The sequence below is a fragment of the Orbicella faveolata genome, unplaced genomic scaffold (genome assembly GCF_042242905.1).
Source record: "Orbicella faveolata isolate gen_17 unplaced genomic scaffold, um_ofav_v1 contig_2, whole genome shotgun sequence".
Classification (NCBI taxonomy): domain Eukaryota; kingdom Metazoa; phylum Cnidaria; class Anthozoa; order Scleractinia; family Merulinidae; genus Orbicella; species Orbicella faveolata.
In genome coordinates this window covers 31,991,613-32,016,762 of record NW_028301547.1, presented here as the reverse complement: position 1 = coordinate 32,016,762, position 25,150 = coordinate 31,991,613, and the positions used below count along the sequence as shown (strand labels likewise).

The following is a 25,150-nucleotide window of genomic DNA, read 5'->3' as shown; positions in this document are numbered from 1 at the left end:
TTGCTATCCTATGCTTTGTTTTGTTCTGTTATTGTAGGCTGAATAATAATAAAAAATAGTATTTGTAATCGTGTTTGACCGCGTGTTTGATGAAATGTGAAAGACGTCAAACATTTGATCAAACATTGTAAAACATTTTTGTTCGTTTGGACGGTGATCAAACATGTTTGATATCGTTTGGCCACTCTGTACAACATCAACATATTTGGTCCCCAAACAATGGTCGCCCAACACTTCCCCTTTGGACACCGCTTTACACTTGCTAGACCCTAAGCGCATGCATTTCATGTACATCCGTGCAACATGTTTTGCAAGTTCCAGTCTTAAAAGATCAATCTCGTCATGATGAAGAAGAATTGCAGTGGCTCTTTTATCTTCATAAAATGCACTTAAATGACTTACTTGACAGGGCAGGATTGAACAAGGTGTTCAAACCGGAAAATATTCGGTCATCAAACAATGTTGGATCGTGTTTGATCGCCAAACATTCCCCGTTTGAACAGGGCTTTTACACCGCCTGTACTAGTAAAGTTTATAATTTTTTGGAATGTTCAATACGAATGCCTAAAATCTATCGCTAACTGAAGGGGCCATTATAATGAAAGATGGAAAAGAAAATCGTGACGTAAAATATACTAGTTTTAAATTCGTTAAGTTTATTAGGTGTTGTGAACAAACGGTTTTACAGCTGTGATCAGATATCAACCCATTTTAACCAGGGATACGACAGTTTGTAAAGAAAACTAGGGGCGCTTTCCGTTGGACCGAATTCCTGAAATTTCCAGGTGTGCGTAGGGTGGGGGATGGAACAGTGTTTTCCTCAATTTTTAGAAAAGAGGACAATACAAACTCGCGAGGTATAACCTAATCATTTAAAATTTCTTACCTAGAATTCCGTTCCATTTGATTTTCTTCCCGGAATTTCGGGAATTTTAGTTTGAATGGTCCGATTTTCGGAAATCCAACAATTTTCGGATTTTCCTAAAACTCTCCCAGGAAATTTTCGAGTTTGGGGTTAAGTGGAAAGCCCCCTGGCGTTGAATTAGTGAATATCTTAGTGTAAGAACTTAGGCAATCAAATGATATCTCCAAAGACACCTGCATGGCACTTTTTCCCCGCGCCAGGGCCCTAGAGGCTAGGAAGCCGAGGCACAGGGGAATGAGGACGAGGAAGATTATTATTCAGTTACAGAAGATAAAGCTTACCTTATGGATGTATGTGATAGGCTATATTGTTGCTTTGGTAACCTGTTATTCCATGAAAATGATTATCACCACCAACTGGGCATTGTTTTTTATGCTATTGTTTGAACATCAACTAGTATCCGGATTGCAATGTGCGAGGAACAGTTTTATTTGTTTTTCAACTTGTGTATCTGGTTGTGAAGAAAATCTTCCGAAACAGAAAACTTGCAACAATTTATATGCCAAGTAAGCTTTAAAAGAACAAAACAAGCAACTTTCAGTTACATGAAATTAAACCTATACAAGGATTCCTGTGGAACAGAGATTTTTGCCAGCTGCAATTCATTCACATACTGTGGGAAAAAATTCATCACTTTCCATTGCTTAACAAAACATAATACGTCTCATCCTTTATGAAACGAAAACTAAACTGGTGTCCCCTGTGGCTTTTTTCATGTGTTGCTTTAAATTGCGTAAACCACTCTGGTTGTATGCTATTTAATTAAAATAGTTTAGAGTTCGTACTATGAAAACGCTACGGGATTTGGTGAGTCACGAGCATAAAATAATATTTGAGTAGTAAAGAAACCTTTGTACAATCGATAGCAGTATTCCTTTGTTGCTCACATTGATCGATGAATGTGTACGGCAATTAAATATTAATTAACATTAAATTTAATCAGTTCAATTTTTATGAATAACCGTATTATTTTTAATCCGGACACGAGCACTCGTGAGGAACAAAGCTTGCCAGTGTTTCTTTTTATCCGGTATTTCCCAAAATAAACTGTCATTTCAAAAGGAAAACAAGCCTTATTTGGTTAGACGATCATTCTAGATCTCTAAACTCCAAAACGACAAAACAAGTACTGTACTGGAAAATATAAATTAATCCATGATCGGAAGTCGTGATTGAAAATAAAATGAGGTGGATTTAATTTTATCACTTTTTGATTTTAAATGCATGTTTTAAAAACAAAGACTAAAATAAAACGCTACTGGTGAAAACCGCGTATTACACTAAAGTTTATGTATAGAAGATATCCCCAACTGTGATCCAAAATTACAAACTTTATCATTAATTTATAAGCGGGCAAAATAACATGTAATTTTACAATGAAAGAAAATAAAGATATTGTTGTAAGCTCTCAAAACTGAAAAGAAAAATTATATGTCCTAGCGTCTTTTTCGGTGCAGGTGTCGAGACGCAAGAGACTTCAACAGCGACGTGGCTTTAATCTACTTCGGGATTGACCTTGGTTAACTTTTATAATGAGGTCATACAAGGTTTTTGTCTTGTGGATAAAGAAGTAAATGTTATTAATTTTGCACAGCAAATTCCATTTAGGATTTAAGGAACTGTGAGATTTTAGCAGACTTAACAAGGTGAACTTCACAAGCGAATCAACCAGGCAAAGAATAACTTCAGTTCAGGTTAGTGTACCAAACTATCACTGACTTCATTAGGCTGTGACCGGCTTTCTCATTTCAATTTTCCACACCATTGTGTACGTATAAATGTGTATAACGGCCTATACATTTCACAAGGAGACGAAATTAACGTAAGACCAAACTGAGATGTACTTTAAAAAGGCTTCAGGTATGCAAAGCTTCACCAAGAGACAACCGTACAAATACAAAATATCTTTATGAAGTACATTTAATCACAGATTTGACGTAACTTCTATCTATGCCTCGCAGATCCAGATCGCTAGATGTTAAGGACTTTGGCAAGATGATCAAGAAGATATTATTTGTTCTGGCAGCGTTGTTGCGGGCATTTGTGGTGGATACAACAAACCTGGCCTTTACAACGGTGTCCGGCTATTCTAGCTTTAACAAGGAAATGACTTTTGAACGTCTCGAAGGTACGAGTTCATCATAACTATAGAAACTTATAAAATATGGTACATGTGAGCGTGTTTGCCCTGGTAGAATTGTAAATAAAATATGTAATTGTACTACAAAGTTCGTACTGCCGTGGAGGAGGAAGAAACACTTCTGGCACTTATGGCCAAACAAGTCTTTCCATTTTTTGTTTCACCGAGGTCTCGAGAACGAGAAGTGGCCCGACTTAAATTCCTTTCCAGGGAATTCATGAGAGTACAGTTTACACCGCTTGTTGAATACGATACAACACGATACTTTATTTAACGTGGGGTTTACGCTTAGCTAATCAGCTAGTTTACAGGTTATCTACGGCCTTAGTATATCCTAAAAATTAAAACTAAAAATGCGCAATAATTAATCGTATAAAACTATAAACGCAGATAACTAAAAATCTAGAAAATCAAATCACAATAAATTCCGATATCAATTAAACCCGAGCAACCGAATTTTGTTGTTCACTTCATTAGTGTAAGATCCAAGTGTAACATTTTTTCTATTATTCGTTCTTGCGTAATTTGTTTTTCCTTTGCGTACGCAAATTAGTTTATACTTCTTTTCGTCCTTTTGTTTGGTCTTTTTTTTGCGTCAATTTAGGTGTTTATTCCTTTCTGTCAGTTTTCGCGCCCTCGTTAGCGTTTCTTTGCTGTTTCATCTTCATTAGCGCCTTTCTAAGTTTCTATAGTTTTATTTTCCGCATGTTCTAGCGTATTTTCCATATCATAGCTTTGCAGTACAGTCTTGGGGCAGTTCATTTTGGTCCGCGCTTAGCGCAGTTCTATTTAGCTTTCGTGCTAGTCTCTTCGCGTCATTCGCAGTCCGTTTCACAACAGTTTTCTCTGGCCGAAACAATATAAGTGTAATTCACAGTCCTCGTTTTGCAGTTTTGTTATTTCTTTATTCGAATTTAGCTTAGTCGCAACTTGTAACTTTTGCTCATTTACTATTTTAGTTTCAACCCACGCTGTTTGTATCCACGCTATTTGCATCTACGCCGCTCGTATGCACACTCTTTGTACCACGCCGTTTTGATTTGTGGAGTTGTTTATTAAAGGCCAAGAGAGTTTTTTACGCTTATTGCAGTTTCAATTAGTGCCCACTTTAGTTCTAATGTCATGTGCTATAGCATATGCCATCATATGCTAATTGTTTAACTAAATTTTCAGAAGTATTGGCCTCATGCCCATGGAAGATAATTATGACTCAAAATTTGAAACATTTTACCGTATTTGCCTCTATAGGATACCTTGGTTATCTTATTTTTTCCTGCAAAAAGTGTGATAATTTCTCACCGTGTCAAATGAAGCGCGCGAACAATTTGTTAAGGTAGAGGGCCACTCGTTTGTAAGTAATATATACCCGTTTTGTGTCACCCTCTTAAAATAAAGTTGTTACACAGAAAGTGGTTTGAACCCAGGAGTATCAGTAGTTCGTCTTGTGTGATCGTCGGGTGAGGGTAGTTTTGAAAAGAAACTGTTGCTGGTGACTGACGTTTCGACAACCTGAGCGTAAAACTGAGTCATGTTCAGAGTCAAGAGAATAGTGTTTGTCAGTCGATGACCAACTACATGTTCTTAATCGACTGTCAGCCTGAGGAATGTTCTTAATAAGTTCTTAAAATTTTGGTTAATCTCAACCTCAACGTTCTTATAAAAAAGATTCTTATAAAAAAAGAGTGTACTGACAAACTTTAAAGACAGGGACGGAGCCAACAACAGACAGGGAGCAGTTTACAAGATCAAATGCTCCGACTGCCAAGCTTCCTACATCGGTTAGATTGGCAGAAGCCTTTAAAACACGAGACTGACTGAACACAAACGAGCAGCGAGACTGTGGGTGATAGTAACAATCACAGAACGGGTGGCAAAGGTGGGGTACCAATTACCTATCATGCTGAATTTTCCTATTTAATCACGCATCACGGAGAATTTTTTTCACCAATCAGGCGTCACGTAAAAAGAAGTAAGTACATCACCAATTTTACCTTCTCGATCCTAAAAGCGCCGGTAAAAGAAGAACTTTGCCGAACAAAAATGCATAGGCAAATATGTGACCTCTCTCGCGAAAACGTTTCTTACGGTATCCGTTCGAATGGCTGAACGCACAGCAAGTGAACTAGCCTGCGAACAGGCTCCCAGCGCGGGCGGAAAAAAAATCCGGAGGGGCGGAAACAAAACATCCGGCGAGCGAAGAGGAAAAGGAATTCCGGGAATTGCGCTCCCCCTCGCCACCATTCTGCTCTCAGCTCTCCCTGCTAGCCCTAGACCACATTGGCTAGCTTGCACTAAACCCATTAACCCAACTGGGAGCCTGTTCACTGGGTAAAAGTGAACCGATAATTTGAATAACGATAGTCAATTTACTTGTTCCAAGATATCTTAAGACCACTTGGTTCTACATGAGTTGATAACCACTGAATAATATGAGTAATGACTCTAGAAACGATTTCATGAAATGCAAAATGTTGAGCTAGGTGAAGTGAGGATTCATGAGATGTAGACTGTGTAGGTAAAAAAAATGTAAATCTTATTCATAATGGTCATGCACTTAGCTATACAAGCACTAAGCTTAGCTAGTTTACAGGCATGCCACTGAAACAAAGGAAACAAATATTTCAAATAAACGTAACATGGTTAAAAATCCAAACTGGTAGGAGCAGACCAGTTGGCTATTTACAAAGTGTGACCGAGGATTTGAACTCGGAACTACCGAGAAACAATTCCCGCAAGTGGCAGGGTAGAGGCCTTGAACCCCGGACCTCCGGATTGTATATGTAGGGAGTTAATGAGATGGTTAGCTGTGAAGGTATATGTGGGGGATTAATGACATGTATGCAGTGTAGGTATATGTGGAGGATTGATGGGATGTAGGGAGTCGATGTAGGCTGTGTAGGTATATTTGTGGGATTAATGAGATGCATGTTGTGCTGTGCGGTAGGCTGTGTAGGTAAATGTGGGGGATTAATGTGAAGTCGGCTGTGTAGGTATATGTAGGAGATTAATGAAATGCAGGCTGTGAGGGGACATTGGGGGGATATTTTAGGCGGGTGGTTGAGGAAGAATACTTTATTATATAATCAGCTGAGGTATTGCTTAGAGATTAAGAGAGATGTGTATACTGCGGTGAGGTTAACTGGCCGCTCAACCATCCGGGTAGTGTCGCACTTATAAAGCGATAGAACAAAAAGCTCTTAGCTGTGAGTCAATGAGAAAGCACTGACGTCATAGCCAAACTGGACAAACGAGTTTCTGACACCGGCTGGATTTGATTATTCAAAATGGCGGACATAACTTAATTTAAGGCTATAATATGCTAATTTGCCAAACATTCTTTATATACACGCTTATGTTCTTTAACGGCGATGTAATTTATGCTATACATACAGTTATATAATATACGCGTTCTTGAGTTACGGTAGCCGGATTAAGCCTTGATTGATGACGTTCGTTTAAGGTTCTCTCTGCCATCTAATATTAACGTTGCAGCGAAAGGGTAGTTCAAATTCTTCGACAACGTCTATATACCGTCTACGAATGCCTACGAGCGAAAACAACTTCCAGTGCCTTGCCGCCTAAAGCATCACAATTTTCAATGTTATTCCACCAGATATCATTGTCTCCGCAGCATTTAGATTTGAGGTCAATTAAGTAGCGAGATCTCCGAGAACTGGAAGCTATGGAAAGAGAAATCCTGTAATAATTACTTGGCTTGGAGCGGGAAAGCTTCGAGTATTAACTCGCCATGGTCAAGGACGTTATTGATGACGATGGCCTTTAAGTGTTCAAAGCCTTCAGCTATACTGAAGAAGAAGATGCAAACGATTGCCGTGTACTAATGGGGAAGATAAAAAGGTATTGCATCGGCGAAGTAACGTAAATGAGATTGTTTCAGCAGCAGGGAAAAACTTCCAACCGAAACGCTCGACAACTTAATCGCTGAATTAAAAAGAACCTTGGCAAAGAGCTGCAATTTATGTGATTTTTTACGGTTTTTACACGATACTCATCTGCGTTCGACTGGTCTTGGGATAAGACATGAGCAAAGTACAAAGCAGCCACTTAGAATGACAGACCCCACGTTAAACAAGTGTATCGACCTTCCAACATCCGAGATGCAAATAAAGGGATTTTAACAACGCCGAAGACGACGCCTTGTAAAATTGAATTTGTCCAGGATGCGTATGGCTCTAAAATGTCGCTCAGGGTATGTAGTGACAGCGTTCAACTCTGAATGGAAATAAGAAAAATTAGCAGTTCGATTCATTGATCGCGTTGGCGGTCATCCGGCGTTGTTGTTTTGCAGAGGACGGCTACGAAATGTACAAAGGTTTACTGAACACACTTGTATAGCCTTTGTTTTGCTCATTAAACCTTCTGTTTGGTGGTGCTCGTCGTGGTTTGCTCCAGACTCCGTCCACACTACGCGGGAGGAATTTAAAAAAGCATAGAGCTTTATTTCTACGGTTGGGCCTACGGTCCAGAGTAATCCGTCACGAAACGGAGCTTTTCGAAAACGCTCTTCAAACCGGAGGAATTTGAAAACGCCGGCTTTGAGTTTTCGTGTGGACGGAAAACTTTTTAAAACGGACCTTTTCGAACACGATATAGGATCAGGAGAACCACGTGATTTCCCTGGCCGAGATTCCCTCAAGCAAAAATATAAAACGACTGGTGATTGTTGCGTTTTAAATTCCTCCGGTGTAGTGTGGACGGTCGGGCTTAAGCTCCTAGGCTCCTAATGAAGTCAATAATCACAGGGCGTTCTTCGACGAGTCCAAAGAGAAAAAATTCGGAGGAGGTTCCTCGCACAGGAGAAGTGCGCCATAAATAAACACCATTAACGAAATAAATATTTAGGAGTGGAACTCTTTAAGGACCTCGATCAAGTATAATGTTTGTTATATGTTACTAGCATTACACGAAGACTAACCCGGCGGCTAACTACGTTTTACTTTACTTACTTTTACCGTCGCATTTATCAGGAGGAACCTGGAGCACATTTAAGAAAAGCTCTTGTTATTCATTAGTAAGAGACCATCTGTGTGGGATTCACCTACCCAAAAGGAAATTCATGACATCCAGGATATACAATCCATCTTGGGTATACAATTTATTATCGAATACGAGGGTATATGATTCGTATGCCTAAAAGGAAATTCGTGACATCCAGATCTAAGGTGTACAACGACAAGCCGCTCGTTTTGTTAAATATTTTTATTATCGAATACCTTGAGGGTATGTGACTGGTCTCTTGAATCAGCTAATAAAGATAACGCATCTCATTAAATCGGTTCTGCAGCCATTTCTCATTAAATCAGTTGTTATCAGTTCATGTGGAACCAAGCGGCCTATTCACCTGATACATACTTTAGTCTACTTCCGCGACGGTCGCTACATGTCAGTGACATGCAACATTCGTTAGATTAAGAACAATTAAGATGACAGAAAATGGATATCGGAGGATGTGCTCTAGTGACGGTTATAACTTATTTCTTCTGTAATCTTTGGAGATCAGGTTCTTTTCCCTTGTCTACTCTCAGAGAGTTCACACGTATTTTATCGCGCTCCGCTATTTTGTATTTTAGTCGGTTTTCAATTCGTTAAAAATGTCTCTTGTAAACGAGGATTCATCATCAATTGCATCTTTGGCTAGTCGACTCAACTTACTTGGACACGGAGGATCAATTCAAGTGGTATGGAGATTTTAAAGATTTGATTTGTCTGGTCAAGACATTACTCGAGTTTACGGAAGATAGCGAAATCTCAGAAGATCCAGCCCATAAAATGTTTTCATTCAAGGTCGGTGATATCATAGTGAAGTGGTATTCTTTAACTATACCGTCCTAACCCAAGAATCTGGTTACGCTATCTTGCGAAAAACACTAGGCAACCTCTTTGCGTCAAGTAGACCTGCTTGCTCTTTAACCGAATTGTTACACTCAGCAATGTCCACTCGCGGCCTCAAACGAGTCAACTGCGGTGGATTGCTCTTTCAACTCTTCGCGGAACCTGCAGTCATGCGAAGGTTGTTCTATGGTTAAGAGCAATCCAGAAAGTCGAGCAACAACTTAATGAACTTCAGCATCTTGTTCACTCAAAGGTAAATATGAAAATTACCAACAGGTCGTCACCTAGTCAAGAACGCCTACTTTAGTACTTTAGTTTCAGTGACCATTATCCTATTTATGCAGTACGCAAAATATCAGTTTACAGCCGGCAAATCTCATAAATACATTTCATACTTTCATACAGGGATTATTCGAAATTTGATACTCTCAAATTAGCCAAGCTCCCTTGGGAAACTCTGAAACATTACAACGATCCTGAAAATTTGTGGAATACCTGGAAAAATATGTTTCTTTCTGTAGCTGACCAACACGATCCGCCAAAAACAAAGCGAGTTTGCCAGAAGGCTTCTCCTGGGCTCACTTGTGACATCACGGCACTTATTGCCAATAGAAAAACGTAATGATTCCAAACATTGGTCAGAGAAACAAATCGCTTAGAAACCAAATTAACAGAGAGAGTAAAAATTCAAAAAGAAACGCTTGTAAAATAGCAAATCATGCACCACGTTATATGTCCTGTCCCGCGTCACGCGGCTAATTTGGTCTCAATCACGCATCACGTTGCTAATTTTGGGGCGTTCACGCGTCAGGCAAAAACCCTTTGCCACCCTCATCACATCGCTGTACATCAGTCATCAACTGACGAACCACAGAATCGACTGGGACTCTACTCAGTGATTAACCTACAGTACAAACTATTTTCAACAAATGACTCTGGAAAGCTGGTGCACTAGCTTAGAACAAACGCCTCTGAACAGATGTTAACAACTACCGGCACCTTACAAACGACTTATTCAGGACATAATAAAACCGACGTCGACAAACAACCTCAAACAGAGCAACTAACAATAGACGGACCTCATACAGACCGACTTAGTTTGACTAAAAATAGACGAAACGAAACTTACTAAAACCCACCAATGGCTGCTGACAAACTTAACACCAGTTTTTCTACCAACACGTTCACGGCTAAACTGACCAATCACTTTCAACGGACCAGACTTATAACACCATCGACTGACAAACACTAGTTACCTGACTCTGAAGATGACTTCCGCTCAGGTTATCGAAACGTTAGCCACCAACAACAGTTCTTGACAAAACTTACCTCACCCGAACGATCACACACACAACCACCCATCTACCATTAAGGTAGTTTTCTTTATCCGTTAGTTTAGGAAACTGGTAGAGAGAGACAGAATGTGACGTTATGTCATAGAAACTATGGACCGACCAACCATCATTTGTTTGATGTTGAATAAATGTTTAAGTTCATAAGATATACTGCGACACTTTTTTCTTTAGGTTTTCAACTAGTTGGACACGCCATCGAAAACCTGGATACTGATGAATTTGGTTGCGGATTACGATGTCTTAGAAATGAAAAGTGTCGGTCTTACAACAGCATCAAAGATGGTTACCATGGGAACTCGACATGCGAAATAAGTGACCACACAAGAAAATCAAGTCTGCAAAGCTTGAAGCACAATGAAGACTCCACTTATCACGGTAAAGGTTGACAGAAGTGATAAAAAACTTACCTATTTTAAAAAATTATTAAGAGTTCAAAAAAGAACAAGCTGGCGTTGGCCCGCGAGCCTTTTTTTTCGGTCGCATTATTCTCTTTGACTCTCAGCCATGCTGGAGAATTAAGTACGCACCATTGAAAGTATCTTTACCTTGCATTAACAGTAAACTTTCACAATCTTTTTCGTATATATTTACATAAGTTATTGATGAAAAACCAAATTGTAATAATACAGTGTCAACGAAAACAAACGATTGCGGCGTATTTCAAAATCTTTAACTAGTGTAAAGAAATATCAGACCCTCTCATCACTCAGCACGTATTAATATTGTCCATTCCACTATAATTTGTAGCGTTAAATTTGAGTTTCGAAATGGAATAAATAAGGGTAATAAATGCCAAATAATGAAGTAAAATAACAAAATTGAATGACTTTGCCTTCGAAGTAGCTCAAAAGAACGTGCTAGGATAATGAGACAGTTTTTCAGTTTTCCGCTATAAATCAGTTCCTAACACAATATTGTAGTAATACAGATTTCAGAAATCTCTTTCCTGTGAATCAACGAATAATATAGCTTCGTTTCTGATTTCAAATGTAGAAATGCGTCTTGGTTGGTATTCCTCGCACCCTGGTCGTTCATGTAATCATATCCGGGACTTTGGAAGTTCCAAAGGAGACGGGGAGTACTGGATCGACCCAGAGAACGATAGAAATCCCTTAAAAGTCTTTTGTGACATGACAACTGATGGAGGTAGTTGGAATCTTTATACTCTTTTAAAGTAAATGCAATGTCCTGATAAGTGAGCGCTATAATCTACCGAATATGCCTTGTGCCCACGGCGTGTCTCCGCTATTGTAACTTTTTACATATTGTAACCTTTCTTTGTTCATACTTTGTACTATACTTAGTTATTTTATAATTACTCGTAGATTTTCACCGTTCTTAAATAAAATTTATTGTATTGTATTGTAAAGTATTGGAGATGCGTCTCTCGTCTTTGAACTGTTTATTTCCAGGAGGCTGGCTCCTCGTCGCCAACGTTGTGATGCCGGATAACTCTACTCTACCCTCTGGATTGGCCGTTGAGACATCATACCGCGGAATCAGTAAATATCACAACAACAGAATGGGTATCACCACGAGCGCCATGAATAAACTGAAAGCACATTTGTCTTTCACTCAGCTGAGATTCCACTGCAATAAACAACAGGCAGATAGATTTCACGTGACCACTGTCGCTGGCAGCGCAGGTGCAGCCGTGGTTCAGTACTTCAGCGGTCAGACAGACGAACTTCCCTTGTCCTGCAATTCGTTTCAGAAAATGGATGACGATAGCTCTCAGTTAGCAGTTCAGTGTCATAAGTGGAGTTTCAGAGCCGGAAAGTGGGGGAACAGATATCACATAAACGACCTTAGGATGTATGAATACGCTGCATTTGTTAAAGGCCAGTATCATTGGCTTGTCGGGAGTACCTTGTACTGCGATGACAACCGTCATACCGCTAACAATTTGTCAGCTGGAGATTTTTGGAAAATATTTGTGCGTTGATTCACGGCCTTGGAATCACCAGCATTTTGCCCGCAGTTAGTTAAAAATCTCACCAGAGTAGACATAGATATTACCTCCACCTTCATCTATGTCTTTTGTGACTATTGTCAAAGAAGACTCTTAAAGTGTGTTTTTTGACCTCGACAGGGGACCGGGCTAAAGAATGAATGTCCAGTTACCCCCCGTGTACACACGGGGAGGAGGGTGGGAAGATGCATCCCCAAAGAAGTTAAAACTGGGGAATACCGGGGTGATATTCCCCAATAGCCCAATTTAGATATATTTAAAAAGTTCGGCATAAAACAATAGACCTCAGCACGAGGCCCCGGGGAATAAACTCCACCGACAAACTCTGTAGTTATTCCCCAGAGCCTCGTGATGAGGTCTATTGTTTTAGGCTGAATTTTAATAATCGAAATTGGTCTATTAATAAAACTGCGCGTGAAGATATGACTGATCATCACAGTTATACACACAACTTAAGCAGATGTGAAATTAAAGGCTGAAAAAAATCCAAGGCTGAACAGGATTCGAACCCATGACCTCTATACGTGATTAGTCATATCTTTATATCTTTTTCCGCAGTTCAACTCTATGGTCTTTCATATATTCTCTTGAAAACTGTGCGTGTTGCGAAAAATATTTGAAGGATGATACAAACAAAAACCTCCGTTTGGCGCAAAATATGCTCGAGTATTTGTCCCTGGACATTACCTCTTCCTAAAAGCTCACAGTTCTCCTCAAGCCACGCTCTCCGAAAACTCTTCGCCAAATGGAGGCTATTGTTCATTTAATCTACTTTAAGTGGATAAATAGCTTGCGAAGTGCTTCGCTTGCCCGTCTACGAAGCTATGTGGTTCGCACTACGCTGGAGAAATTTGAAAACGGAGGTTTCACTCTGAAAACGCATCAAACGTTTTCCGTGTACATTACGCCGGGGGAATTAAAAACGCAAAAGTCAGCGGTCATTTTGGATTCGTGTTTAAGGAAACTCTGGGAGGGAAATCACATGACCATCGTGACGTCATCGTTTTCGAAAAGCTCCATTTTCAAATTCGCCCGGTTTGAAGAGCGTTTACTAAAAACTTCGTTTTCGTTACGGATTAGTGTGGACGGTTGGCCTAACCGTAAAAATAAAGCTTCCTATTTCAAATTTCTCGAGCATAGTGTGGACGCTGCCTTACTTTGAAGTTTTTGTAGCGCTTTATTTCAGTAGTATGTTGATCATGAAGTTGTATTCGTGAGAATGTTAAATTAACGTAGTAAAACACAGTGTCATGTAGTTTACTTGCAATGTAGGGTAATGCAATGTGTTGTAGATTGTTTCTAATCGGTTTAGCTGTAAGTAGAAGTCAAAAGGGAACAAAACTGATGGAATTCTTGTTAAAATTGCTTATTTTGTAGCTGGTAGTTTTGCATTTCTCTTTCTGTCAATGCGTTTTCAGTCTTTTGCAGCCTAAATTAAGTTCATTTAGATGTAAGTCACAATAAGGAGAAAGAAAACCGTTGGAATTCTTGTTAAAATTGCTTATTTTGTAACAAGTCGTTTTATACTTTTCTTTCGGTTCAGGTTTTTTCAGGCTTTTGCAGGCTATAAAAGTTTGTTTAAAGAGCAATTTTTCTTTGCAGTTTAAGTTTATTTGGCTGTCCAAGGGTTTTCAGTTCTTTACATTGATTTAGTGGCCTAAGTGATCATGACTTATCTGTTTTTTGGCTGAAGAGAAACCAACCATTAAGTCATCAATATTGAGGTCAAAATAAGTTTTGAATAATACAGTAGGTCTAATCTTACAAGAATTTGCTAAACAGCTTCTCAAGGCAAAAAGGTAACAGGAGAAACATATAAGCCTCAAGAACTTCATGTAGAATACCTGAAGTAATGAAACTGAAACAGCACGCTGTTGTCGCTCCTTGTGAGTTTGAAAGTACGTTCATTAACACATTAAGGCTGGTTAAGACAGTCAGGAAAGCCGTGAATCATTTATAACAAGTAGTTTTATCTTATTGTACATGTGTGGAGAAACAGTAGGGAAATTTTGGAACAGTGGCAAAAACCATGATCGGTCACCCACCGTGGCAAAAATTGACACGCATGTTCTAACCTAGTGATTACGCCGTTAGCAAATACAAGCTACAGTTTGTTAATGAAAAGACCAGGCAAGGCAAATTATTCAGTGTCATAAGCACTAATGATTCAGTGTTATGATGGCGTTCATTTGCACCTTTCCGTCATTATGCCGTTCACTGCAACAAAAACGTCGTAAGATATTACGGCAGCTGATTCGATGGCAATTTTCGTCCTTGCGAGTGCACCAAGGGCTTCTAATTCCATTTCTTGCTTTAATGTATTTTTACACCACCCTGCCTTTACTGGCAATACTGTCTAGGTATGAGAACCTGGGTTCAGTAAGCCAAATTAAAATGATGAAGTAAATTTTTTCAGATCGAACGAGTTTAACAACTTAAAATGCGTCTAGGACATTATTCCTGTCCGAAGAAAAATGCGTCAAAATACAAATGTATGAAAAGTCACGTGTCACATGTCCCTAGTTAGGCATTGACAGTCTCGGTGCAGTTCCTCCTTTTATTAAATGGATAGGAAATGTTTTGAACAGTACCAGATGAAATGTTCGTAAAGACGAGACGTCAATTGAACCCAGCAGGCGAGGTTTAGTATATTTCTGATTCTAAGTGCACTGCAAACTATCACTTTGTTCATTTCACTTCACGGCTTGGCTCGCACAGGCGCACGAGAGGGGCCTACCACGCCTTCTGTGCGAGAGATCGTCTTAATTTGTCAAAGAAAAAACTGGGATGCTGACACGCTAACTCACTCTCTCGCACACTGTAATCAAATTCAAGCCCACTGAATTCAAAGGTTACGGTTTGCACTAAGACTAGGACTCTCGCACCAACATTTGACTGCAACTCGTGGCGAAATGAGCTGCTAAACAAAAGGTAGAATCCGTCAGGTAATCAGTATAGACATCGTCTTTTTCTCAGTGGTGAGAGTCTGTCTCTTTTGCAAAGCAGTCGCTTGCAAGGTAAGCTTACTTGCAACGAGGCGGCGGTTATTTCGCTGAGGGCTACGTGCCGCGTATAAGACTCGTGTTTTAGGGAATGGGCAACTCTTTTCATCAGAAGCCTATAGCTTGGTGGATGATCATAACCATTATCATAACCATTAAATGTACGACATATTTAATTGAATCCAAAAGAGGTTAGAAGAGGCTGTGAACTATATAGCAATGTTTAAATAAAAACAAAACCTACTTTGATATTCAGACAATTCATACGCCTTTTATCAAGACACAAACAATAATCTTCTCAAAACCTCTCTGCTGGCTTAACAACCTACTGAATAGTTTTTGATTAACAAGTGAGTCCGGGAATAGTCTTCCGTGGTCTCGGAAGTAAAACCAAAACCAATCATAGCTCGCTCGCTCACGGTTTCCCGCGCTTTGCGTCGGCTATGTGTAACTACTTTGAGGTTTGATTGGTTCACTGGATTGTCTGCATCCTTTGTGATTGGCTAGAGTGATTACTTTGGTTTTGGTTTTTACGACATTCAATTGAAAACCGCTTTAACACGGACTAAAACAAGTTGTCCTAGTTTAAGCTTTCCGAAAAAGCAGAGCAGGAAACTGGCCTTGTTTAACAAAGGTTCTAAGAGGTTCAGCGGCATTAGAGTTGCTGAAGGAAAACAGCACTCCACCGCACTCAACAGACTCATTCCCTTTTATATACCCGAACCATGAATGAGGTCCAGTGATAAGCGACACTAACTCATATCTCTTGTTCTGCTCCAAGTAAACTGGCTGATCAAACAACACATCAAAGGCGTAATAACACTGATCAGTCTGGTGCTCCTCTGAAGTGTAGGATCCTGATTTTCTAACAATGGAGCCAACATTGATATCCTTCACTTTAGCTGAGACATTGTATAGGCCACCCTTAGAACCGAAGTGTTGTATTCCGAGTAACTGGATGGGCTTATTGACAGTGAAACAAATACGATCTTTATGTGGGACTTTATACCACCAGCTTGAATCTGTCGGAGCTTGAAGTGGTAGGTCTTTGAATCGATGACAATGATAAATAGCCGTATCGGGGTTGACTCGTCGAGCTGATGAGAACTGCAATGGAGTCGTCAGCACACCGTTGTAGTGTTTCACTATGTCGATAATTTCCGTTGTTGTCAGAATGTCACAATGAGGGACGACAGAAATAAACTCCTTCTCAGTCATTAATGGAAATCTTATTGCTTTCACGATCTCCTCTCCAAGAATTCCTCTCTTCGCTTCGCCAGGGGTTGTTCCTTGCCTCTCGCTTTCTTTTGCGGCCCATCGATCAACAGCTTTAAACAGTTCCACTTCCGTCACGTTCACCCTTTCCCGCGTCACAACAGATTCGACTACAGACCGCTCAACTGTGACAAATTGATCTGACCTCAGAACTTCTTCTGTCTGTTTCTCGATCACTTCCCAGCATCGCTCTTCCAAATCTTTATCTTCAAATTTCTGAGCGTGTGCCAGAATAAAAGACACATTGGATGCATCTACGCTATCTCGCAGATATTCAGCGCATTTTCGAACGAGTGAAGGCACCATGTATTTCTTCGCCAAATAAGACACTTGCATTACATTACTTTCGCTCAAATTCACTTCGTCGCTGTACAAATAACGAAACAACTCCATCAGACTTTCGTAGTCACAATCAGGCAGTTCGACAGAGTCTGTAGTCTCCGCCAATTCACCATAGAACATGGCAAAGAACACTGGACTACTGATTGCAAGCACAAACTTGTGAGCTGGGATCACCTTCTTACTTTCACTTTCGCCAGATGGAACAACAAACTTCACATCACTCAAAATCTCCTTGCTCAAAAGGAACGTCACTCTCTCCTTGATAGATGAGCGCATTGTCTGCCAGCTTTTGTCGACAACAGCCATAACTGCACTAGGTCTTATCTCACTCCCTTGCCGATATCTTGAACTCCTTCTACTCCTCGGTGGTATTACTTTGATTTCGATAGAAACGTGACACAGATAATTCCGGTAATCATTGCTAGCACCATTCTGGACACTGATTGGTCGTAATTTCGTGAGCTGACGTCAATCGAAACAGCGAGAAACACCTATTGCAACAAGCCGCAATCGACCAGCAATCGGAATACTTGGTGCTTTTTTATGCCAAACCGACCGGTCACAGATCAGTGGGAATACCCGACGAAAATGGAACGACATTTTCCGATTAAACCCGTCCAACCAATAGGAATGGCTCTTACCATTTTTACGTCCTTTTCCGAATTCCCTAATTAGGGCCTCAAAGAAATGGAACGGCGAATCTCGGTCGGAAAATTCCGACCGAAAAATGTGGACCATCTCCAGAGGTGATCCCGAATATTCCGGTCAGAAGAAACCAAAACGGACCTTTCCATCTGAATTCCGACCGAAATTTCCGGAATCTTTGGACGCGATCCATAGAGCCAAAATTTCCGGACCGAGGTTCGAAAATTTCTTGGTGTCGAATGGATCGCAACGGGTCTGAATGAATGGTCTCGTTCCATTCCACTCGAAAAACGAGTTTCGCGCTCATTCGAAATGGAGGATGTTGGATCACTGTTGCTCGTATTAGAGCTAGATGACGATTTCGACGGTGATATCAATGATCTTGTGTGAGCTGTTTCATGCGTAGTAATTTAACCAGTATAACGGGTTATTTTGAGCAGACCGTTCCTAGATACTTGCCGTATGAGTTCAAACACCACTTCGAATGACGAAAAGAACTTTCCTCTCGGGAAATATATCGTCTTTTAGAGCCCCTAGCAGCCAAACATACACTTGGCTTGCGAATTAAGCAGCTACAGACCTGTTGTTACTGCGAATGGATTTACGAGTAACTGTACACCGATATCGATAGATCCGCTGTTAACAATCCATAAAAGCTGCAATGTGTTTTCCTTCAGTACCTGGAAAATACCGAACAGCGAAGTACTGGGATTGAGAATGGGTCGGAATGGTCAAATGGAACGGTCCATTTCGATCGGACCGGTCCAACTGAGAAAGGTGGTCCACCTGGAAAGGTGGACCGAATTTGTTGAAACTTTTCCGGCTGGACCGAACCGATCCATTCAGTTTTAGACCGAAATTTCCAGAAAGTTTGGTTGAATGGATCGCGCCCTTTTAATGGAAAGCACCCACTGTTTCCATCATGCCAGACCGACTGAGGAAAAATGGAACGACATTTTCCGATCAATTAAACCGGGCCAACCAAGAGGAATAGCTCTTACCATCTTAAATGAATGAGTTGCCAGTAATCGGATACCCGTGTTTGCGAAAAGAACTCTGGGATCGTCAGGGGGCAAACATTGCAAGTCGCTAGAAGGAAATGTATGGCGAAAAGTTGTTTCGACGCCCAAAAACATGGTTTTGGAGAGAGATCAACGCTTTTTCGCCGTTGTTTTATCGCAAATTGATTTTGGCAATTTTGATACATGGAAAATGTAAGTTTTTGTTTGAATAACCGTGAAATAAGTGAAAAAAATTACCGACAAACTCCCTTTTGCTTGCGTGAGGTTTATTGTGAAATACATTGAAGAGAATATTGAAAATTTCAATACACGCCTGATCTCGAGAGGCTACCCGGAGCAAATGGTAGAAAAGACCCTCCGAGAAGTTAAATATTAAGATAGAAAAGAAGCTCTAAAAACAGAAATCGAAAATTGCAGAATGAACTACTACCCTTTGTGTCGGGCTATTTCACTCAACCGTCAATACCAAGCTTTGGAAAGCATAATCACGCACAAATGGCACTTTCAAATACAAATACTTAGAGATATATTCAAGGAGCTACCCTTGATCTGTTATAGAAATGCAAAATCACTGAAATACGTGCTTGTAAAAGCAAAACAAAGGCTTTGAGCAACACAGTAGCCACACCGCATGAGTCGCGCGGACTCATTTGTCATTAAATCAACCCCTGACAGTACAATGATCGCCACCGGGCTTATTTCCAGTATTATTTGTACGACTGAGCTTTCAAATAAGCCAAAAGTAGCCTGTACACAACTTAAAAGGCTTTACTGGGTTATTCCTCCGTCTCGATTTATACCTAATTAATTTTGTAATATTTTCAGACCATTACGCGATGTAAATTTCACAATAAACCTCACCCAAACAACGGAGTTTATCGATAGATTTTGTCACATATTTCACGATTATTCAAAGAAAAACTTACATATTCCACATATTAACATTACCTAAATCCATTTGCGATAAAAACGACGGCGAAAAAGCGTTGATCCCTCTCAAAAATCGTTTTCTTGTACCTCGAAACAACTTTTCGCCATACATTTCCTTTTAGCGACTAGCAATGTTTGCCCCCTGACGATCCGAGAGTTCTTCGCGCAAACACGGGGTATCCGATTACTGGCAACTTATTCATTCCTTTCCCGAATTCCCTACATAAGTGAAATCTACTGAAGACAAGAACGCAATGAACCAGCTTTTCAAAATCGAACGACAAATTCAAAATGGACCACCTCCAGTGGTGGTCCCGAATATTAGTTAATATTCCCCTGGCGCGGTAAAATAAATACTTCGTATCTCACCCTTTACCCTCTTCAAAGGATGACGAAGCCGGGGAGGGGTGGGGGGGGGGGGGGGGGACTTTCAGCAAAAAATACATAAAGTAATAATTTTACAAATATCTGCAGAGCCCCTACAAGTTAGCGCCTCTGGCACTCGCTTGTAAGCCCCTCAATTCAAAATACGCTCCGCTATCCCTGCCAGCCTGCATGTGCTGGGGACAATGAAACGAGACCACCGAAAGACGACTCAAAGAGAAGTCCCGAAACGAAACGGTCTCGATTGAAACCAGGAGCATTATGGCTCCTGTTGAAACGAAACGACTTCACCGAAACAGGCGAAAGCATTTCCATTATTGAGCGCTAACCGTAGACAGACTAACCTGAGCGCTACTTAGACTAACCGGAGTGTATATTTGTTTTTCGTATTTGTTTAAAATCTATACAACAGCCATGAATATTCCGAGAATTGCTTGCGGCTTTTCCTGGAATTACGTTGACGTCATTCACAAAATTATTATCAATTTGCAGACGCACTTAAACAAATTATGTTAAATAAAAGTTGAAAACGTTTAAGCGATAGCGTCATTTATTGCAATGACATCTAGTCAAATCCTTCAATAGGCGACTCAATTCTGCTGTATTGCTATACATTCATAATCTCACATTTGTATAATTACGTCAGGAATTCATTATAACTGAACCTGTAAGAGCATGTCTTCATCCGATTTTAATAAACAAAGGTCACCCGACACATTACGTAGTCAAACACCCAGCGAGATAAAATTCACACGAATTTGCGTTTGATAGCTCAGGCAACAAATCGAATATCAGCGTACCTTGAAGACTACGTAAGGGTTCCTATGCGAATCCCGCGATGAAGTCTGGAAAATATGAAAGTTATGGTATGTACTAATCTTTAAACGCATTCGATTTGGTGATGCATCGCAGTATACGCACGTTTGTTTTCCTCGTCGTGCGCAAATGTATTGCGGGTAGAACCTATTACTCGACACTTCAATTTATAATCAGACTCAATAGTTGTGTTGGATCTAGCTACGTATCTGGAAATCCACGTGTTCTTAAAGTCGGTCATTGCGTATCAAATGCTATAGACTTAAGTTTATTGCGATTTTCGGCCGCCATTTTTGGGGAACGTGTCAAATCGTACGTTTTTTAGAATATTCACTTCCGATCCGTCTTGCATCGTCGACAGCTGGGGTTCCGCCAAGACAGATTTTCAAAAGTTTCGACTGAGAAGCTCACGGCGCAGTTGACCCTTCTCAACAGTTAGTTGGCTGAATTCTTTAGTGCCAAGTATCGACCACACGAATGCGTTTCTAAAAGTCCCCGTTTTCGTCTCAGCGAAAACGAAACAAAATATTTTTGACCATACTAGCGTTTTCATGTCACCTCGTTTCCCGCTAGTTGTAATTTTTCAGTTTTTCGTGATATCCAGATGAATCAAGGGCAAGATAAGTGCTCCCACCCGCAGCAAAAAAATTAAGGCAGAGGCAGAGATCTGTAGTCATACCAATAATCCTTAGTGTCCTCAAAAACGGTCTAGCTATATTTTGAACAAGGTCGGATTAAAATCTGTATTTGAGATATCACTCATAACTGCTCCGACCGACCGACCGACCGGCCGATTGACCGACCGATTGACCGACCGACCGACTGCGGAAGTATTTCAGACTGATGATATCGCGTGGCTTGTTACGTGGGAACTCAGTTCGGTTGGAACTTAATGCGGACAGTGTTTGTAGTGGAATCCCAATGCTAGCTTGTACTAGATATATTCTCTCAAGTTAAATTTTTTTTCCAGTTTATATTTCGGAAACTATAGCCCTGGCCACCGTGACACTAATGCGTTTTCGTTTGAAAACGCATACTTTTTGATGCGTTTTCTCTATCGTCCACACTAACACAACCCAAAACGGAGGCTTTCGAAAACGGTTTCAAAAGTGGAGCCTTTTGAAAACGCTCCGTTTCTAGTGGTGACAGATGAAAACGGTGCCGAGCAAAGCGCCATATACGTGATATGAATTGATCGACACGAATACTCCGTAACAGTTCGATCGTGCTCGACATGTACAAAACAAAGAATAATCTGAATAAACTCCTAGACTACTCCTAAGGCTTCAATCTACAGTAACTTATCCTGTCCTTGCTTACTAGATCTTCTGGCAAGGGGGTCATGTGATAAGTGCGGCAAAGAACTAACAAAGTATCACAAGTACTGGAAGTGTGAATCCCAGCACCTGACCTGTTATTACTGTTTCGCTGACCAGACCTACGACGACTTTACAAATAGAAGCTGTTCATATGTAGACTGTGGGAAAGACCTCGACCCGGTCAAGCCATTGACTGATGAGCACGTCTTCATTTACGTGGATGATTCTAATATGTGGATCGCGGCAAAGAAGCTTGCTGCTCTCAAGTCCAAGTTAAAGTGTGTGGAAGATCCAAGGCTGCGCCTGGATATCGGAAAAGTAACCGATGTTGTAGCGATGGGCAGAGATGTTGCTTGGGGTACCTTATATGGATCAGAACCTCCACCAATAGATACCGTCTGGCAGAAAATAAGAGACCGTGGTTGGAAGGTGTTCACCACTAAAAGAAACCCTTTTACCAACAAAGAAAAGCAAGTTGATCACCAGATGGTAGCGGACATCACCGCGCTTGTTTCTGACAGAAGTGTCGCCAAGGGAAAGGTAGTGATGGTGAGTGGAGATGCTGATATGATACCTGCTGTTAACGAGAGCTTGAAAATGAAATGGTCCATTGAGATCTGGATGTGGGAGAGTAGTATTTCAAATTCGCTCAAAAAAATGGCAGAGGAGAATCCCCAATTAATGAACATCTCTAAACTCGACTCGAAACTGGAAGCCGTTACCTTCACTAATTTTAAATTTGGCGAAAAGGAAATTCCCAAATCGCGCTCTGCCATAATTAAAAATATTGATTTTTCTCCAGATGAAGAATGGCAAAAGAATCTTAGTGAAAAGCTGGGTTGGCCCTTTCAGTTCTGCTTAATAGGCCCAGAAATGTTGGATAATCCAGTAGATTACGAAGATATCATTCTTATTTTTGCCAACGTGAAGTCGGTTGATGGCAAAGAAGTTGGAAAGATCTTTCACGAGATCTTTGAAAACCTAGAGCAAGAATATCCAGGGAAGGTAGTAAACTTTCCTGCGTATCGCGGGAAGCTTGATAAGAAAGCGGACATTTGTATTGCCAACAAGTATGACGCATTACAAATTGTAGACGAACAGTTATTAAGCGTGAATAACACCTCAGATGAAGCCACATCGTACAAGCATGCAGGGGAATTGCATGAAAATGATGAAGACGAAGCTGATTTTCAAGTTGTCCAAAAGCAGCCACGAAGAAAAAACCAACAATATTCCGTTCCATGTGAGTCTCGCTCGAATTGTAAAAACCGTTTGAAGTGCAAGTATTACCACACTGATGATGAAAAGAAGTTCTTCAGGAATCCTAAAAAGGACAAAGAATGCTTGCACAATCGCAAGGGTTACTGCAAATATGGACCGGCAAGATGCTATTACGCACACGCCAATAAAGACAGTTTTTGTTGTAACTGCCACCATTGGGGGCACTTGCAGGAGAAGTGCGAACTGAAATAAACTAAAGCAGGTGGAGAGAAATCTTTAGTAATTCGCCATAAGGAATCAGGGCTCATATGAAGAGTCGTTTTAGTTTTCGCATTCTGAACCTTAACTCGACTGAAGCGGTCAGTGTAAAACACAGACTGCGGACTGCAGACTGCAAACCGGGGGTAAAATGTAGACCAGGGGTATTTAAAAAGCAGACTGCAGACTACAGGCGTTTTAAGTATACATCTTGTTATTTCAATTATCGAATGCTGGCCGTAAACAGGGTTATTTAGGCTTATCGGAGCTGTGAAAGTCTGCACTCTGGTTAGCCTGAATATCACTCCGGTTAGCCTGATAACAGCTAATAATGTTGCGGTTAACCTGTTTACGGTTAGCTTTCAATGATCGAAATTATAACACGATTCAGTTAAAAAGTCTGTAGTCTGCAGTCTGCATTTTACCCTCAGTCTGCATCAGTACCCTCAGTCTGCATTTTATTATCAGTCTGCATTTTACCCCTGGTCTGCAGTCTGTAGTCTGCAGTTTGCAGTGTGTGTTTTACACTGACGGCTGTTTTAAGGTTGCAAAGTGTCTAAGCACTTTTAAAATTTAATTTTAATACGTGTAATATAGAATTATTTGAGTAATTTCAATTCTTTGTATATTGGAAGCCAGTAAATAATGTTTTTGAACCTATCTTGAGTTAATTTGAATTTAGTGTGATGAATAGATTTGCCTTTCAAGGTAGGGTCTTTTGCAATGGTCGCAATTTAATCGGACTAACGGGAAGATGAAAATTCCCCCTCTCTCCATAAAGAGTTTTTCTCGTCGCTGAGATAAAATCTTACAATCTTTTTTAGCTTATACTGTTTCCATCAAGAAAACTATATAACAGGAAAATAAAACTGGAAACATAGCTTGAAACACAGGAGGTTAAGAAGTATGCGGGATAAATTTGTTAGAAGCTCAATCACACAGAACACAATTCTCGATTTCAAGAAATGATTTGTTCGAAAAATGAACGATTTGATGGAACTGAGGAGCGAGAAAATCGATTTTCGCAATCCGACTCAGTAGTACAGATGGATAGTATTCAGTTTTGCTAATTGTGATCTGAATGTCATTATTCCTTTTACGTGCTGCCCTTTTATGAAGCAATGACATTGACGTTACTGTATACATGTGTATCATTAAAAGTAAACGCAGGTTTTCAAGTCATTTATAGTTTGTAAATCGTCGCTTTTTCAGTAAAACCTCTATTAAAGATCGTTGTTTCATCCATAATGATCGTCACGAAATTCGATTTTCGTCTCATGGGGGTTTCAAGATACATAGGCGCGGCAGGCTAGTGAGGCCCTGTTAGGGTCTTAGGATATATGGGTTCTTAACCAAGCGTGAGGTCAAGATAAGATAAAGTGGTTGGGTATTGGCCAAGTTCTTTTTTTGCGTGTGTGTTTATGGACCCGGCGAGACGGGGTTGAGGTCCATAAACTCGCGAAAAAAGAACGAGGCCAATATCCAGCCATCTTGACTGAATAAGTTTGGTCAATATAAAGGATTTATGGTGGATGGCAGGAAGAAAAATACAAGTAATGCAATGTTTCTGTGGGCTTTTAGTGAGTGTGGATGTCGGGGAGAGATGTAATTTTATATCTATCACTATGTAAACACAAGTATCCGGGAAACGTGACACAAAATGTTAATTAGGAGTTATTGTTTTAGGGATA

General features: G+C 40.3%; 3 protein-coding genes across 3 annotated transcripts; 2 read left to right on the top strand and 1 right to left on the bottom strand.

Annotated features, from left to right (window-relative positions):
• Positions 1 to 11,253: 11,253 nt before the first annotated feature.
• LOC149112849 (uncharacterized) lies at positions 11,254 to 12,440 on the top strand. Its single transcript, XM_089288703.1, has one exon. The coding sequence runs from the start codon at positions 11,652 to 11,654 to the stop codon at positions 12,216 to 12,218; it is 567 nt and encodes a 188-aa protein (XP_089144829.1). The 5' UTR covers positions 11,254 to 11,651; the 3' UTR covers positions 12,219 to 12,440.
• Positions 12,441 to 15,398: 2,958 nt separating this feature from the next.
• On the bottom strand, positions 15,399 to 17,696 carry LOC149112848 (BTB/POZ domain-containing protein 6-like). Its single transcript, XM_089288698.1, has one exon. The coding sequence runs from the start codon at positions 17,168 to 17,170 to the stop codon at positions 15,833 to 15,835; it is 1,338 nt and encodes a 445-aa protein (XP_089144824.1). The 5' UTR covers positions 17,171 to 17,696; the 3' UTR covers positions 15,399 to 15,832.
• A 2,732-nt stretch (positions 17,697 to 20,428) lies between these two features.
• On the top strand, positions 20,429 to 24,816 carry LOC149112847 (uncharacterized). The gene is made up of 2 exons (XM_089288697.1): positions 20,429 to 20,711; positions 21,985 to 24,816. The coding sequence occupies exons 1-2, from the start codon at positions 20,684 to 20,686 to the stop codon at positions 23,451 to 23,453; spliced, it is 1,497 nt and encodes a 498-aa protein (XP_089144823.1). The 5' UTR covers positions 20,429 to 20,683; the 3' UTR covers positions 23,454 to 24,816.
• The last annotated feature ends 334 nt before the right edge of the window (positions 24,817 to 25,150 follow it).